The 19,413-nt window shown below is 42.7% G+C and overlaps 1 protein-coding gene across 2 annotated transcripts in view; it reads right to left on the reverse strand.

Moving 5' to 3' along the window:
• SYN3 (synapsin III) overlaps nt 1–19,413 on the reverse strand; it is a 445,360-nt gene that overhangs the window by 347,449 nt on the left and 78,498 nt on the right. For both annotated transcript variants that reach the window (XM_066358238.1, XM_066358237.1), the window contains exon 4: nt 7,234–7,325. In XM_066358238.1, coding sequence (XP_066214335.1) covers nt 7,234–7,325 — 92 coding nt within the window. The remainder of the gene's footprint in view (nt 1–7,233; nt 7,326–19,413) is intronic.

Raw genomic sequence — 19,413 nt, forward strand, 5'->3', positions numbered from 1 at the left:
TAGTCCAGTGCCGTGGTGCCACACACAGGTTCCTGGGTCAAACTTCCTAAGCTTGAGTCCTAGCTTTACCACTTCCCGGTTGGAGACATCTTCATTCTTTTACCCAACTTATTGGTGCTTAAGCCTCCTTATCTAGAAAATGTGGATTATCCTAGTACATACCTTATAGGGTTGCTGAAAGAATGAAATGAGTCAATACATGTTAAGTGCTTGGAACAGTGCCTAACCCGTAGGAAATGCAGTCAAGTATTTGTTAAATAAATAAAAATTCATGAATTCTGTGCGTGCAATTTCAGCTGGCTTAATCAAAAAGAAATGTTTTTGGGGGCAGGGGGAGAGGCTCAAATTTGGAGATGAGTCTGGATCCAGCACCTTGAATAATATCAGATCACTGACTCTCTCTCTCTCTCTCTCTCTCTCTCTCTCTCAGCTGTGTTTTCCTTTGCCTCAGCATATCATCCCCCCCCCAAGGAGAAACAGAGGTGGCCATCAGCAGTTTCAGGCATCCATCCACCAGCTCAGCAGCCCCACCAGAATGAATGTGCCTCTCACCCGAGAGTTCCAGCAAAAGTTTCACAATGGGTTCTCACTGGCCTGGCTTGGGTCCCAGCATGATACTCTGATTCTAGTTTTTTCTTTTGCAAGTTAAGAGGAGGGGAGATAGAGAGACAGACTCCCCCATACACTGCAACTGGGATCTACCTGGCAACCCCATCTGGGGATGATGCTCTGCCCATCTAGGGCCATGCTTGCACCCGGGCTATTTTTAGCACCTGAGGCAGAGACTCAGCGCCCGGAGCCATCCTCAGCACCCGGGCTGATGCAGTCAAACTAAATGAGTCATTGGCTGTGGGAGGGGAGAGAGAGAGAGAGAAAGAGAGAGAGAGAACTAGAGAGAGAGAAGGGAAGGGGGAGGGGTGGAGAAGCAGGTGATTGCTTCTCCTGTGTGCCCTGACCGGGAATCGAACCCAGGGCATCCACACATCAGTCTGATGCTCTACCACTGAGCAAACCAGCCAGGGCCTGCCTGAGGAATATTTTAATGACTCCCTACCTACAGGACACACTGGAAGTCAGGCAGGGGGTACCAAGTTTGTGTGCATGTTCTCACAGGTCTGTAACCTTGACTTTGCCAAAGTAAGCTGCCTAGCTGAAACTGCAAGCAGCATCCTGGGCACAGACAGAATAAATCTCAACAGCCCCATGGGCCCCTCCCTGAACCAGGAGCTTCGGCTCCACTTGCACTGCCCTCACAGCCTTGACTTCCCAAGGTTGCTCTTCCACCAGCAGCAGCAAGTAGGAGCTGGCCCACACCTTTCCTGCTCAAATGGAAGTCTGCAGGACTGGCTGCACTGGCTTCATCTGGAAGCTCGTAGGCAATTCAGAATCTCAGGTGCTACCTGAAGACCTAATGGATGAGAATCGGCCTTTGAACAAGATCTTCAGAGGTCTGTATGTATATGCTTGAGAAGCACAACTGTACTAGCTCTCTAGAGCTGCCACGACCAGGTACCACAGACTGGATGGCTTTAAAGCAACAAATCTATTCTCGCACAGTTCTAGAGGATAGAAGTCTAAAATCAAAGTGTTGGGAGGACTGGAGAGCTGGCAGACAACTTGTTTCATACCTGCGTCCTAGCTTCCGGTGACTGGTGGCTGTCCTTGGTGTTCCCTGGCTTGTAGGTCGATGTAGCACTCCAGTCTCTACCTCCATCAGCCTGACAGTTTCCCTGTGTCTCTGTGTCCAAATTTCCCTTTTCTTATAAGGACACCAGTTATGTTGGAGTAAGAGCCAGCTCTACTCCAGCATGACCTCGTCTTAACTAATTACACTTTAACGGCCTTATTTCCATATCAGATCACATTTTGAGGTTCCAGGAGTTAGGAGATACATACATCTTTGGCAGGGAGAAAGGGGAGGGAGCAGGGGGACACAGTTTAACTCATCACAACGTCTTTGAAACCTGCCATTCCTAAATGCTGGCGGGGCTAGCTGATTAAGAAACAATGGGAGCATCTTAACTAATTTATTTTTGTAAAAAAAATTGTAAATTCAGGAAGATGATGGCATGTCTGCCAGGAGGCTTGAAGATGTCTCTCTTTGCAAGGTGTTCCTTATTCAGGCAGCACACCCAGCAGGATCCGCAGCTGGATGCCTGACCCCGCCCCAGGCAGGGCCAGCGTGAGAGCAGTCTGGGGAGGTCTTCCATCAGGCTGCCATTGGAATCACATGAGGAGCTTCGAAACTACTAATGCCCAAATCTTACCCTTAGGGAGGCTGGCATAATAGGTCTGGCATATTGCCCAGGCATCATGATTTTAAACATTTCCCACGTGATTCTAATCTGCAGCCAAATTTGAGGACGAATGGGATAGATGGTCTAGTCTCCATACATTATAAAAGAAGACAATTCAATCCCTTTCCCAGAAAGGGAAGCAGGACATAAACACAAATAATCCAAGATGGGAACATATACGAATACCTACATTTTCCATTTTAGGTGTTTTTATAGTTCTTATGTGCAAAGTGAGGCCACGGTGAGAAATAAATCAACGTGTGGATGTAGCACCATTCTCAAAACCTCCCATGATGGTGGGCTATTTCTCATTGTAGTTTTGCCAATTTTTAAAGTATATTTCATGGTATTTTTATTTGGTGCTTATAAATTTAAAATGATCTCTTCTGGGTAAATGAATCCTTTATCATAATGGATTTCTTTCTTTTCCCTAGTAATGCTTTTCATCTGGAAATCTACCTTTCCCCTTATGTTAATACAGCGACACTGACTAGCTCTCTTTTGCCCAGTAGTTAGTTATGTGCTAGGTCAATTTTTCAGTTCTTTAACTTTTAAAATTTCTATATTCTTATGTTTTAGCTGAATCTCTTGAATGGAATACAGTTGGATTTTTTTAAATCTACTCTGATTTTTAAAAAATCTACTCTGCTGACCTGTGGTGGTGCAGTGGATAAAGCGTCGACCTGGAAATGCTGAGGTCGCCGGTTCGAAACCCTGGGCTGGCCTGGTCAAGGCACATATGGGAGTTGATGCTTCCAGCTCCTCCCCCCCTTCTCTCTCTCTGTCTCTCTCTCTCCTCTCTAAAAAAAAAAAAAAAAAAAAAGAATAAATAAATAAATTTAAAAAAATCTACTCTGATCTTGCTGCAGATGCTCTGTAAATTAGAGCATTTAACCATTTACATTTAATGTAATTACTGATGTATACTGGTGATATAATCAAGATTTAACAACTCGGTCCTCTGCGGAGAGTGCAGTTCTCACAAGTGACCATGAGAGGGCAGCTCTAGGGGACTCACAGGCATTTACAGATAAAGAGACAGAGGGGACCCAGTATCTGCTCCCTGTGGTTCTACCACTGCTTCCTAGTATGTGTCTCTCCAACAATTTTGGGCATCCTCTGACCATAGGAGGAACAGGGGTGTGGACTGGGGACAGGAGTGCAGTGAACTGGGAGAAGAAAGAGCAGCCCAATGACCATGCCTATCTGTGGTGCGAGGGTGGTGGAAGCCATTCAGAGGGCTCAGGGCAGGAGCTATTTGTCAACTTGTAAAGAAAATATTTTAATAATGAGTACTGCTGTACAAGCCATTCACAATGATATCAGCGTGCTGATATATTTGGATTTAAGTCTACCATCTTATTTTATTTATAACACCTGTTCTATGTTGGTATCTCTCTCCTTTCTTGCCTTTTATTATTTTTTTCTCTCTTATACGTTTTAATCCTTTGAGTAGTGAGTTTTTTTCATGCTTGCTAACCCCTGGGAGTATTTCTTCGAAAAATAAAATTAGTTCCAGTTCCAGTTTTATTAACTTAAAATCATGTTTGTTTCATAACCAATTTATGGAAACAAGAAGAACATATATTTGCCTTTTTTTAATGTTGCCTTAACACACATACGATCAACCTCTGGATGGTCAGGAGGCACGAGGACGTATATGAACATTCGTACTACTCAAAGGGTCAAGTACTACACTGTTTTTTCTCTTTTTAGTAGTTAATTACCTAGAAATGACATGATTCAGCTTTGACTTTTCATAGCTTGTTTTTAATCAATATATTGACTTTCCTTCCTGAAAGGGCCTCAGATCACCTTCATTTCCCCCCAATCCCTACTAACTGTTGTGTACTTGAATCCTTCATAAGACATGATTAGTAGTAGTATTAGTATTTTGAGGACATTTATGAACATTTACCAACTCTACTCTTCATTCTTTTTGCTGCTTTAGGTTATTCTGGGGTTGTTTTCTCTTTGCCTAACGCACATACTTTACAAGATTCCTTACTAAGGGTCTTCTCTTTGTAAATGTTTTTATTTTGCCTTCATTCATAAAAGTTGTTTCCCCGAGGATGGAATTACAGGTTGGCAGTCTTCTTCTGGTCCCCAAAGATATCATTCCACCCTGCTGCCTGGGAGCTGGCTGTCAGTCTATCAGTCCAGTCAAAGCAATCTGCCTTTTAAAACCTGGCTGCTTTTTCTTCATCTTTCTGCACTATTGGGTAAACAAGTGTTTTTTGTTTGCTTGCTTGTATTGGGGCAACGCCATGTGTATATAGTCTATGGAAGGCTGTGAGTGCTTGCCCTCAGGATGACAGACTGCAAATTGCTGATTGCTTTCCTGCTTGGGAGGGGCCATTACTTATAATTGTTTGCTAGAGAAGCCCCCCCCCCCCCCAGCCTGTTTTGCTGGAGAGTGCAGAGAGAGAGAGGGAGTGCTGAGGTGCTTGGGAGCCCTGAGAAAGAAAAGGAAGTGGTCTTCCCTGCCTGTTTGCTCGTCCACTAGCCCACTATTTTCTGGCTTCACAATTCCTTCACCGTCTGCCCGAATCCAATGGGAACCTGCATGGCCATGGTGGTGGCCACTGGCCTTACATGCACTCACACTATTGTGTCTTGGTATTCTTTTTATTTAGTCTTCTTTAACCCTTTGAGTAGTGAGTTTTTTTCATGCTCGCTGACCCCTGGGAGTTTTGTGTTTTTTTTTCAAAAAATGAAATTAGTTACAGTTACAGTTTTATTAACTTAAAATCATGTTTGTTTGATAGCTAATTTACGGAAACAAGAAGAACATACATTTGCCTTTTTTTAATGTTGCCTTACACATTTTTAAAATAAATCGATCATATTCTGGATGGTCAGGAGGCACAAGGATGTACTTGAATGTTCGTACTACATAAAGGGTTAAATCTGATGAGCTCCTGTTTTTGGTGGTGTGATATCTTTCTGAAAGATGCCGAGCCATCTTTGCTTATTGTACTGCCTCTGCTTATTCTCCTTTCCCCAGCTTGAGGTCGATTGAATCAATGTTAGACCTGCTCCTGTGATCTAACCATCTCTTCTAGAATCCAATGTTTTCTCTCTGCTTTATTTGGGATAATTTCTTCAGCTCTACATTTTACTTTATTTACATCTTTTCAAAGGTGTTTAATATTCTATTAAACACAATGCATCCTATGATCTGGATTATTGTATTTTTCACTTCTAGAAGCTCTATTTTTTTAAAGTTAGTTGTGTCACTTTTATAGTTTTCTATTCCTTACAGATATCTTCAAGCCTGATTTTTTCAACTTAGTATGTAGCTTTAATTTTATAAATCTATGCCTAATTATTCCAATATCTGAGATATGAGGTTTTCTTTCTGTTGTCTATTGCTTTTGTTTCTTCTCATAGTGTCTGTGTCTGGTTATCTTTGACTATGTGCTAGCTATTGTACAAAAAAAAAACACCCCATCTGAATAATTATGTGAAGCCTAGAATAAAAGTGCCTTCCTCCACATAAGATTGCTTTTATTTCTGGCATGTCTGGGATCACCATAAACTGAATTGAATGCTTAAGGTTCTCTGGAAGACCAATAAAACTGCAACTCAAGCTGCAATTACTTGTGAGGGTTCATCTACTTGTAATTCACATTCACCTCAAAGTTGTAGTCCTTTGGGTTTCGGCTTATTGTGGGGAGGGTCTAGAATTACATTCCCCACCTTGAGTGGTTCTGGGTGTTGATTTCGGTCTCCCTTGGCCTGATAGGCTATCAAAAGCAATGTTAAAATTTGCCAGACTAAGCAAATACTCTCAGGAAGAACATAGCTTTTGTACTCACTTATCTCTTTGGGTTTCAATTTCCCCATCATTCTCTTCCTAGTAATTCTTTGTCATGCCAACCCGTTGATGACTTTGAAGATTATTATTATTATTATTATTTAAAACCAGTTCTTAAGTTGTTTTCAGTTGAATTTAGTCCAAATAATCTAATCCAACAATAATGGAAATAGGAAGCCATGCAATGTCTTTTCTTGACACAAGGTAGGCATTCAGTAAATGATAGATGGATTAGTTGAATTATTGTAATTTCACAGTCATGCTCTTTTTGCCTGTCTGAATTCACAAAGACTGTTTTCTACTCTTAGAATGCATAGAATACCCATAGTCTACCAGTTGACAAGGCTTAGAATAAATGCCACCTTTCCCTCAAAGTTCTTTCTGTTTTCTCTGCTTTCTCAAATCTGAATCCTATTTCTTGCCCATCCAAACCCTCACAAGACTCAGTCTGCACCAAGTCTGCACCATCCTCTGGGTATTCAATTAGATAGAAATATACCAGCATAACTATTTATTTCTCCTGTGAATTTCTACTTTCTTGACATTTCCGGCTTCTCAAGAATTCCTACACTTCCCCTCCAGTTCAGCACACATTCATTATAAACAGATTTCTTGGGAAATATCTTATCCAGTACTTTTAGGTTTGATATCCTGGAAGGGGATTCTCGGAACATTCAGTGAGCTGTACTGCTGGAAGCGGGATGCATTTCATTCTAATAAGCCCTTGCAATAGTGTCACACGTTAGAATTAACAGGATGCTCTCAGGTGTGTACCTCCTACTTCAGTGATGCTACCATGTGCTGCTGATGAGAATCAGGGGGCAGGAGAGATTAAGGGATGCAACTAAATAGAGCCACAAAGCCAGAAATAGAACACAGTTTTTCTCTCCAAGCCCATGGCTCATGCAGGACACCCTACTTTACATCCACATATTATTTGTGCCGCTGGTCATTTCTATCACAACAACACCCGAAACTCTAGCAGTAGACATTCTACACGGGAAAGCACAGGTAGCTCAGGAGTTGGGTCGCGGGCACTAAAAGGGGTTAGCCATGCAAGGTATTCCATGCTCACCTTTCTCAGGGGAAGGTCTGCTGTATCCCTGTCCTCCTTACCTCACAACCTTGGTCCCATTTCTCACGACCTGCATGTCCACCATACAGCCCCCAGTAACATAGGCAGCTAGGTTCAACTCTGAGAATTCAGCCTGAAGGAGAAAGCAAAACAAAGCAGGATTGAGCAGATATTAATGACACTAAGAACTGCAAACATTCATTGGGTACTTACATGTGCCAAGGACCCATTTAGAGCTCACCTGAAACTTAGGAAGTTGGCAAAATTATTTACTGCCTTTGTTGAGAGGTGAGGAAGCCGAGGTGCAGAGAAGCATTGTGACATGTCCAAGGTTACATAGTTAATAAAAGGTAAAGTTGGATTGAAACCTACATGTCTCTGATCAAAGACCCATGCTTTTCACCACTGCTAATTTCTACCTGCTTAAAGGTAGAAGAAGCAACTCTAGCTCTGGGACTAGAATAGGCAAAATGCTACTCAACCCAACATTTTCTCTAGACTTCTTCAGCTTCGTGCCAACCTGCGGTGTGGCGTTGCAGCTGTGTGACCACTTGTCACTCTTAACAGCACCCTCCTCAGGTTACCTGCCATCTGTTCCCTTTTTTGCTCACAGCCCCTCCCCTCACTCTGTCTACAACTACATGGTTACAGCAGGAGCACCATGTCTGTGCACTGAAATATTGTTTTCCAGGTCATACTTGATGGCATTGGCACCTGACCCAGGGTGGGAATAAGATGCCCCTCCATTAGAATTAGGATCTGCTGAGCGATTCGTGCAGTTTTTTCCAAGGAGGATGTATCTTTAATACACAAAACTGAGTGCAATTGGGGACCACGTTTTTTGACATCTAGATTGCAGAAGCACAAAAACTGAGGGGGAGGGGGAGGGACCAGCTACAGTCACCACAGAGGGGCAGATGCAAGAGCTGGGGAGTATCTTGATGGTATGTGCCAGCTACAATTCTGTCCTTGGATTTTATGGGATGCCTCTGTACAGTGGTGGGATTCAAATAATTTAACAGCCGGTTCTCTGCCCTAATTACCATTTTAACTATAAAAAAATGATATACCAAAAGGCAGTTTATTATTTCATGCATTTAATACTTAAATAAGAATAAAAGGTACACAAAACTAAATTATTATAAGAAAAAGTTTTAAAATATTAATGAAAATATATTAAATAATACCTGGCAAAAAACAATAAAACTGTTATTTAAAATATTGCCATATTGCTTCTTGATTGGCATCCTCAGTTGCAGTTTTATTCACCTATGGATGGAACGAACATTACTGCAGGCACTTAGAATGAATATGCTGTTGCACAGACGAATGCTGAAAAAGAGTAAGGAATATAAATCTGTGATTTCCACATTGGGCAGCAGCCCAGGCGCCCACCTTAGAGAGAACCCTGATTACAAGTGCCATTCTAACAACCACTTCACCGAATTCAACCAAAAATTAGGTATCGGTTTTGCCAGACCGATGCAAACCAGCTGAATCGCACCACTGCCTCTGTATCCTTATAAGTTTCTCTTTGTTTTATTATCTAAGCAAGATTTAATGAATTTCTGTTGTTTGCAACCAAAGTCCTATGGAATACATCCCTCCTAGCAGATTATATGCTCCCTCTGGGGATGGCCCTTTGTGTTAGGACCACCTGTATTAGTTTCCCATAGCAAAGCACCACCACCTGTCAGCTTAAACAGCGCAATTCTCAGTTCCGGAGGCTAGAAGTCTAAAATCAGGGTGTCCGCGGGTTGGTTCTTTCTGAGGGCTGTGAGGAACTGTTCCAGGCCTCTCTCCTTGGCTTGTAGATGGCGGCCACCTTCTTCCCATGTTTCATCACACTGTCTTCCCTGAACACGTGCCTGTGTATCCAGTTCCCCTTTTATTTATAAGGAACTGGCCTAGAACCTACCACATGACCTCATTTTAACTTGACTACCCCTAAAAAAATCCTATCTCCAAATAAGCTCACATTCTAAGGTACTAGGGGTTAGAAATTACATGAATTTCAGGAAGACAAAACTCCACCTGTTACCGCATCCTAGAAAGTGCAGAGTACTAAACTGTCCCTTTTACACAGTAGATAGCAAAGGCTATTTCTTTGGATTTAATGAGTAAAGATAATTGCTCCCATATATAAAACACTCATGGGGTGCCAGACACTGTGCTAAGCATTTTGCATGTATATACAGTATTCATTTAATCCTCACACTTGCCCAGATTAAATAAAAGGGGCAGAGTGAGATGAACAATTTGCACAAGGTCACCAAGTAAGAAGCAGAGCTGGGATTTAGACCCAGGCGGTCTGGCTCCAGCCTGTGCTTTTAATTGCTGCCGACCCACCCCCACCCCCACCCCACCCCACCCCCACCCCCGCCACTGCCTCTGCTGTTTAGTTGAATAAGGCGTTAGGTAGATTACAACTGGAAATTTTAGGGACCTAAAAATAACCGACTTAAAGAGAAAAACAAGTTTACATTGAAGGGAAATATCATTTCATGGTGACTTAAATGTATCCCCTTGGAAACATTTAACAGAAACTATGACCAAAGACCAAGCCATCTCCCCAGATGGTCTTAAAGCAAACCCAGAGTGCTCACGGCTCTTGCTCTAATGACCTCATTATGCTGTAGTAAGGCAAAAAGCAAATAGCCCTGGTAGTGAGTCCAGGTTAGTAAATATGGTAATGACCTAGTTATTAAGTCTAAAGCCTTAAAAATGCAGTGTTTAAGATACTTCATTGGCAAGATTACAATGAGGCATTAGGGAAAAAAAGTTGATGCTTATGTTTGTGGAGAAAAAGAAGTTAGCAGAATCGCTGGGCACCAAGCAGAGGAAGAAACGGAGTGAGTCCGAATCTTCGATAGAATTTTTGCCTCAAAGGTGGCAGAGCCCCAGCAGCTATCTTACTGCACAGAGAGATCCCTGGACAGAAGACACACTCGGGCTTGACATACAAGTGAGAAGTTCCTGTTGATCAGATTGGGTGTGTATAGTTAGTCCTGGTTTTTGAGTAATTATGAGAGGCAACAGCCTGAGTTGTCAGTAGCAAGCCTCTGCCGCCTCGAGCACAGAGAGCTGGGGTAGCCAAGCAAGGGCGTTCATCTGTATTTAGCTTTCTAAAAACTTCAACACTCTGGAAATGAACATGGGATTCAAGCCACTTCTCCCTTAAGAGCATGACAGCCCTCCTGATAGAATCTTTTTAAAAAGCAGCTAATTTTGAAGAGTTTCAGAGCTCCTACAGAAACTGTAGTGGGTTGAATTGTATCCTCCCTGCAAATATGTCCACATCCAAACAGATGATACCTGGTAAGGTGATCTTTACTGGAAACAGTGTCCTTGCAGATGCAATTAAGGATCTCAAGATGAGATCATCCTGTACAAAGGTGGGCCGTAAAACCAATGACAAGTCCTCATAAAAGAAGTGGGCGGAGAGAGAGACCCAAGAAAGAGGGCCATGGCCATGTGGAGATGAGGGCAGAGACTGGAGTTACACTGCCACAAGCCAAGGAACTCGAGGCCTTACTAGAAGCTAGAAGAGGCAGGAGGGACCCTCCCCTACAGCCTACACCTGGATTGCAGACTTCTAGCCTCCAGAACTGGGAGAGAATACATTCATGTTGTTTGAAGCTACCAAGTTAATGGTAATTTGTTATGACAGTCCTAGGAAATGAATACAATAATTTTGGAAATGAAATACAATTTCAGTATTGCATGTAAAGGCATCAGGGTTCAAAGAAGGTCAGTGTGGTTAGGTAAGGCTCCTTTATTCCCTTCATCTAACACATACATATATGCATATATATATATAATATTATATATAGACATTCTCTCTCTCTCTCTCTCTCTCTCTCTCTCTCTCTCTCACACACACACACACACACACACACACACACACACACAAAATAAAACACCAGCCATTCACTTATATTGTAAAACACTATCATCGGAGTCACTTAAATTTTCAGAGTAACTAAACCTTACACACAGTAAGCTCTGTGGTGTGTATAAAGGAATATTCAGAAAGACTGCAACCGATGGTAAACTGGACAATATATTAGCTGATGGGTTTGGTCCCTAGTTTTGACATCTTCAAAATGGAGATATTAATATCAATAATGCCTCTGTTTAAAAGTTTTTGTAAAGATTCAATATAATGTATATGAAACACCTAGCACAGGGCTGAGACATAGAAGGAAGGTCTCTGTAAACAGCTGCCATTATTATTTCCAAATATTTCACTGTCTTTGGAAGACTAAACTGAACATACAAAAATGGTATAACCAGAAAAAAGAGCCACCCCTTCAAATATGTATAACATAAAATTATAAAAATATATGGAGGTACATAATATAAAGAGTTAGGACTTCTGCTTATGGCTATAATTAATTAACAGGGACTATATTTATACTCTACAGACACAATATATCTATTAATTAGTAGTTTTCAGTGGACAATGGGCATGGGAGGACTATGACCCCTGTGAAAAGGAAATGACTGAAATTATCCCTGTGATTACTCAGGCAGACAGCCTGGAGGCAGTTTTTATGCAGCACAGTAGCGTGGGAGAATGCCAACAGGCTGGCTCTCTCATGGAGAAAAAGACTCCAGGGAGATCTGCAAGTCTCCGAGTGCTGATCCGAGCATGCACGAAAGGAAAGAACCATCAGAAAAACAAACCCAGCAGACTCAACACTCTCCAGAGCTCACACACGCTGGGAGTAGTTCATGCTCGCTTAGCTAGAGTGTAAAGACCTCGTAACATGAGTGAGGTCCTCAAGGTTTAGTAGTGGGGCTAACTGAGCCCTGGACTACAGCACGCTCTAGCTCTAGGATGTCCAATTTGTCCTAGTTTGCTAGGGGCACTCCCAGTTTTAAAACTGGAAGTCCTGCTTCTCAGAAACTCAGCTCTAGTTTTTAAAGGAAAGTGTCATGTCCTGGGAACCCCCTTAGTACCGGACACAGTGGGATGTTTAATCACCCTATGAAGATATATCTTAAGATAAGTTTAGAGGCATGCCCGGAAGGTATCAAGTTTATCCCAAGAAACTGAGCTGCATCCCAGAACAAAGTCCAATAATACGTAAAGGTGTACAACAAGATTCAACACCCAACATGTTAGCTTCACAATGTAAAGTTTATGACACCAATCATAAATTACCAGGCATGCCGTGAAGCAGGAAAAGATGACCCACGATTAAGAGAAATCAATTAGTAGGAACAGACCCAGAAATAAGATGCATGATTGGAAGAGCAAAAATGGATGTTAAAAATTAGGAAGCTAATTAAAACAGCTATTATAAATATGCTCCACATACTCAAGGATGTAGAAAAAAAAACATTAACATGACAAGAAAAACATGGAAAATTTTAAAAATGAAAAATGAAAACTTCAGAGATAAGAATATAATATCTTAAATGAAAAATGCATTGTATGGAATTAACAGTGAGAGAAAGAAATATAGACTATAAAAAATAAATCCCAGGAACAAAAATACTAAAAATAAAAACAAAACTCAAAAACCACCCAACCAACCGACTAACCAACCAAACAAAAAAACCCCACCTCGGTGAGCTATGGGACAATATCAAACAGTCTAATATATGTGTGCCTGAAGTTCTCAGAACAAGGAGAAAGGGACATAAATAAATATTTAAAGAAAATTAGCCATAATAATAATAATAATCATATTTGTAAATCCCTTTTGCATATCATTTTCACAGATTCCAGAAATTAGGGCGTAGACATCGTTGGGAGGCCACTGGGAAACACTAAAGGCTGCAGACGAGGGGAATGATTAGATATTTAACCACAAATATTTCTGCAGCATTTTCTAAGTTCCAGGCTCTGTTATCAGTGCTAGATATGGTTGGAATCATATCCACTAACAAAATCTCTTCTACAGTCCTTTAGAGCAGAGATATTAAGCACCTGTTTATAATTTAATACATGTCCTGTTCATAGAAAACACACATGCCTGCACTTACAGGCACAGAGACACAATCGGGACAAGATGGACCGCTGTCAGTGTCCCGTAGGGTCTTTCCCGGCAGGTGTGGGATGCCAAGCAATGTTACTGAAAGCATGGGATATCCGTGTCTCCTGGCTAAGAATTACATTTGCAGTGATAATGGTGTTAATGACAAAAGGGAAAATGGCAAATGCAGTCATCATTATTATAATAAATTGAAAAATACTATGAGGCCAACCGATCAATGAGAAAGAAATGGAAACTGGGACTTGAAATTGGATGACTGACCGGCGTACATAAGAAACCAAAAATGTGTGGGAATGGGGAGGTAGCAGCTATCAGCCTTGACTGTGAAGCTGGACTGAAGGAGGATTTCAACACAAAGAGATGCTGTCCAGAGTTCCTGAAACACGGCAAGGTGCTGGCAGACACACTGCTCTGGAATCCAGGGGTGGCTGATAAGACACTGGATATTCCTGTCAGTTAGTAAAGACCTATTTGGTCCAAACTGTACCCATAAGCCCTTAGGGAATGCCCCTTTCCATGGCCTTAAGCATTCCATATATTTTGCAAGAGAAAGAGAAAAAGAGAGAGAGACAGACAGACAGACAGACACTGAGTTGTTGTTAGGAGAAAGTGGGCAGCCTCCAGTACCCTCAGCCCGTTTCTAATGCTAGGGCACTTCTGACACTCTGCCCTACTCTTTACTCATAAAGAGACACTGCTAACCAAAGGTCAGGACATCACAGTGCATTTAACACGGACAGGGTCACTGTGGGGTTGACAAGCCAGGAAACCACCCGTGATTCTGGCTTCCATGTTCTGCTTCCCTGCAGCCCAGTGTCTGCCGACCAGAGTGGCCCTTCTGTTAACCTCCTCCCTCCGGCCTTGCGGCTCCTCAGAGAAGCTAACCCCAGCATCCGTCTCTGACTGCCTTGCTCTCTTCCATGTGTTGGCAGCAAAAACCCTGATTCCCAGAAGGCCCAGATGTCCTGCTCTCTATTTCCATAATTGTGTTTGCTGTACCTTGGAACTCTTTAAATAGGAGCCACATATTTACTAAGCAATACCCACAAATGAGATTTTGGTTATAGGAGGGTATGAGGTGGCAGTGCTTTGGTCCGGAGCCTAAGCAGAGGAATTCAGGGCAGGTTTTGCCGAGAGCCCTGCTCTAGGGCATCGGGGTGGTGGGCCTAGACCAGCTAACCTGAAGGGTATTTCAATTCCCATCTGTACTTCCTCCTGTGTTTTCACCTTAGGAACCTGGAACAGGGGTGGTGGTGGTGGTGATTGTCAAGGTAGGATTAGTGCATTCCTGAGTCTTCTAGAAAGTTATCATCAACATTCCAGCCTAATCCCTAACAGATTATGTTTTTACTCTTGGGGAGGAAACTGTGTCAGCAACAAATTCCTTTAAGAAAAAAAAAATCAGCATTCTGTATGCACTGTGATTTTCTTCACGTATTAAGAAGTTCTTTCACAGTCTCGGAGTCTGAAAGACTCATTTAACAATTCTGACTCACTCTGCGTTGTCGCCCCGGCCTCCTGTCCGTTGTGAAACACACTGAAGGGGCTCCAGCCTCCAGCCCCCAGCCTCTAGGCCCTTCCTGGAGCTGGCAGCATGGCCAGCTCCCACTTGCCACGCACACTTCTGCTCCATGGCGCCCCCAAAGGCGCCTCCCTGCAAAGCACCTAATGTACTTGCCCCATTCCCTTGTTTAATCTTCCCCCATGGTCCTCATCCCCGCCTGACGTAAATACATATTTAGATCCCTCCGAATTAAACAGTTGTCCATCTCTCGTTGGAATGGAAGCACCAGGGAGCAGGGATTTTTTCTGTTTCGTTCACAGTCCATCCCAGCACCTAAACCAGTGCCAGGCGTACAACACAGGTGCTCGGTAATATCACTGAATGAACGAACGATGCCTACTTTGCAGATGTCAGAGCTGAGGCCCGGAAAGGCAGAGTAACTTTGTCCAAAATTACTCCCTGGTAATGACGTCAGGTTGGACCCAAACCCAGGCCAACACCCTTCATATTGCAACAGGTAGCTTATTTGAGGTGAGTCGTGTTCCAATGCACAGAGATGGGTCAGTTAAAGGGCCACCTGGCAGCCTCTGGCTTCATTTGCGCCTGTGGCCGCCCTCATGTTTATACCTTCCCATGTCGTCTCCACGTCAATGTGCAGCATCTGTCAGCGAAGCCCACAGACCCCTGCCCCTCCTTCACCACTGTGCCTCGTCCAAAGGCCCCGCTGCTGGCAAGCACTTGGCAGGTGGCCCACGGCCTGCAGTCAGCAAGAACTGCTTCCTGTAGGTTTCCCGGCACAGGCTGTGTGCTTAGCTCCAAGGGCCCTGTGGGCTCAATGACCTCCTTGGCTGCCAGCTTGGGGCGGAGGGCTTTTCCTCCAGTTCAGACTCACCTTGCAGACAAAAGAGGCTTTGAGAGTCTGCAGACTCACTGAGTGGCCCATTCCAGACGAGCTCTTTCTCAGGAGCCACACCGGGCCTCTCAGTGAAGGCCCAGGCCATTGGGTCAGGCTGTGCTGCCTGGAAGAACCGCCCATCCCCAATGCCCAGGCGACTGATACGTTCTGCTCATCAAAATCACAGTATCGTGTGTGTGTGTGTGTGTGTGTGTGTGTGTGTGTGTGTGTGTATGCATGCACGCACGCACATGCATGTAGCAGGCAGGGAAAGACATAGATATAAAACACAGGAAAAATAAAATGATAAAACCTACATTCCTAAACGTTCCAATAATAGAACATCCAAAATTAGGTGATCACTATATTATAAAAAAAAGTCAACAACAGTGATTCACAGTTTTACAAAGTGTTTTGTATAACACAGTGGTTTCTAGAATCAGACCACATGAGTTTGTGTCTGAGCTCTACCCCTTACTTGCTGGATGACTTGGGCAAGTTGGTTAGCCCGTCTATGTCTCAGTCCTTGTTTGTAAAATGCGGCTAGGAATGGTGTCTCCCTGGAGCGGTTGTGAGCATTTCAAGGAACGAATCCATTGAAAAGCCCTTAGAAAGGTACAAAGTGAAATAAGTGTGCCCTTGGTTTTAGTTATCATGGTTATGTTATTTAATCTGATCAGCACAATAACCTGTTAATATGAACGCAGGTTTTAGCATGTTCACTGGCCAATGGCAAAAGTGAGTAGCAGATAGAGCCAATGACTTGGCCAAGATCACAAAGCTACTGAGCAAGAGAGCTAGAACTTGAACTCAGGTCTGCACAACTCTGCATCCATCCATTAATTCATTTACTTAATGAGTACTGAGCAGCTTCTATGACAAGGATAGGGACTGATGACACAGCTATGAAAACGACAGAAACCCTATTCTCATGGAACTTGTATTTATCGGGGGAGATGGACCATTAACAATAAATGATGTCAAGAGAGGAAACATAGATCCATAAGAGGACAGAGTGCCTGAAAGTGAGGGTTATGTCAACTAAGGGGGTCAGGGGAAGGCAGCACTTGATCGGCGATGAAAATAAATGAACGGAGAAATCCATACAGATAAGGGGGGAGGGCTTTCTGGACAGACAGAGCAAAGGCCCTGGGGCTAAAGCATATGGTCAGAGTGGAAGAAACAGCAAGATAGCTGGCATGGCTGGACCAGGGCTAGTGAGGGGGCGAGAGGAAGGAGAAGAGGCCAGAGAAGGGGTGGTGGATGGTACATGGTAAAGATTTTATTCCACATCAGATGAGATGTTAGCATCATCACCATCTTCATCACCAACATCATCATTTTCACCATCATCAATGAAGCTCACGAACATCAATCACCATCATCATCATCACATTTGGCAAGGTAAGAAGTCAGAGAGTCAAGTTTGAGAAAAGGCAGCCGTAAATGCATCATTCTGGTTTTTTTTTTTTTTCACCATACAAAAATATGTTGTATTTCTATTATTAGCAACAAACAAGAAAAAATAAAACTTTTAAAACAATACTCTTTACATTAAAAAAAATAAACACGAAACAGAGATAAATTTAACAAAAGAGGTGTAAGACACTCTGAAAGTTACAATATTGTTAAGATCGAACTGATAAAACCTAAATAAATGAAGATGCCACATTCATGCACTAGAACACTTATTAATGTTCATATACCAGCTCGCTACAAATTGATTGTTTCGACAGAATCTCAAACAAAATTTCATGCAGCTCTTTTGAAGAACCCTACAAGTTGATTCCAAAAGTTATATGGAAATACTATAGCATGTCTCTGGTCCACCTATCTAGTAACTCTATAAAGGAAAGGAGTTTTTAGTAAATTCATGCTAATTCCCAGAGACCACCACTTCCTTTTGTGTGTACAAACCATCCTTTTAATAATCTGGTTTAGATTTTTCCCAGAATCTACATCAGCTAACTCCCAGATGATCCAAAGATTACAAACAGAAGTTCAGCAATCATTTAAGCAAGTTCTCTGATTGCATAGAGATAAAGTTCATCAGAGGGGAGAACTTACACTCATTTATAGTAGTAAGGCTCTTTTCTATACTTCCCTTACATATTCTGCACTTCAGTTTCCTGCTCTTAATGCTTCTTGACTTTCCAAAGTGAAGTAATTCTTCTTGACCAAGAAGACAGAAATAAGAGGAGCTAATATATTCTACCTTTTATTATCTGTTAATGTTTCCTCATCCACTCTAGCAGCAAGACCACACCTGCTCTATACATAACTAAAAAGCCTTTTTAAAAACAATGATTACTGGCATATTCTGAAGGTCTCAAATAGCAGATATCTAGCTTCTGAAGCTATTCTTGTAGGTTCTGTCAGTCACCCTTCATACCTGGTTTTACGTCCAGCTTTTTTATCTGCAGTATTTGATTGGACAGCTGCTTTTGCCCTCACAATAGCTTCTCCAGGAATTTCTTTCTTTATTAGAATCACTTATGATTAAACTGTCATCTTTTTTAAATCATTTTTTATTTTTCAGTTATAGTTGGCATAGAGCATTATATTAGTTTCAGGTGTACACCTCAGATTAGACATTACTTACTAAGTGATCACCCTGATGAGTCCTGTACCCACCTGACACCATACATATAGTTCTCCCTATGCTTTACGCAACATCCCCATGACTATTCTGTGACAATCAGTTTGTATTTCTTAATCCCTTCACCGTGTTCACCCATCCCTCCCACCCCTCTCCCATCCAGAAACCATCAAGATGTCCTCTTTGTCTATGAATTTCTGTTTTGCTAGTTCATTAATTTTGTTTTTTTTAGATTCAATTATTGATAGATGTGTGTTTATTGCCATTTTATTGTTCATAATTTTTATATTTATTTTCTTCTTCTTAAAGACCCTTTAAGATTTCATGTAATACTGTTTTTTTAAATTTATTCATTTTTAGAGAGAGAGTGAGATAGAGATAGAGAGAGAGAGAGAGAATAATGGGGTGGGGGAGAAACAGGAAGCATCAACTCCCATATGTATGATACTTTGACCAGACAAGCTCAGGGTTTTGAATCGGTGACCTCAGGGTTCCAAGTCGACGCTTATCCACTGTGCCACCACAGGTCAGGCCTCATGTAATACTGGTTTGGTGGCGATGAACTCCTTTAGCTTGCTCATCTGGGGAGCTCTTTCTCTGTCCTTCTGTCCTTCAATTCTTTTTTTTTTTTTTTTTTTGTATTTTTCTGAAGCTGGAAACGGGGAGAGACAGACAGACTCCCACATGTGCCCGACCGGGATCCACCCGGCACGCCCACCAGGAGCAACACTCTGCCCACCAGGGGGCGATGCTCTGCCCCTCCAGGGCGTCGCTCTGCCGCGACCAGAGCCACTCTAGCACCTGGGGCAGAGGCCAAGGAGTCATCTCCAGTGCCCGGGCCATCTTTGCTCCAATGGAGCCTTGGCTGCGGGAGGGGAAGAGAGAGACAGAGAGGAAGGGGGGGGTGGAGAAGCAAATGGGCGCCTCTCCTATGTGCCCTGGCCGGGAATCGAACCCGGGTCCCCCGCACGCCAGGCCGACGCTCTACCGCTGAGCCAACCGGCCAGGGCCTTCTGTCCTTCAATTCTAAGTGATAACTTTACTGGGTAGATTAATCTTGGTTGTAACGTAGGTCCATGCTTTTCATTACTTTGAATATTTCTTGCCACTCCCTTCTGGCCTGCAAAGTTTCTGTTGAGAAATCAGCTGACAGTCTTATGAAAGCTCCCTTTTAGGTAGCCGACTATTTTTTTCTTGCTGCTTTTAAGATTCTTT

The sequence above is a fragment of the Saccopteryx leptura genome, chromosome 1, assembly GCF_036850995.1.
Source record: "Saccopteryx leptura isolate mSacLep1 chromosome 1, mSacLep1_pri_phased_curated, whole genome shotgun sequence".
Taxonomy (NCBI): Eukaryota; Metazoa; Chordata; class Mammalia; order Chiroptera; family Emballonuridae; genus Saccopteryx; species Saccopteryx leptura.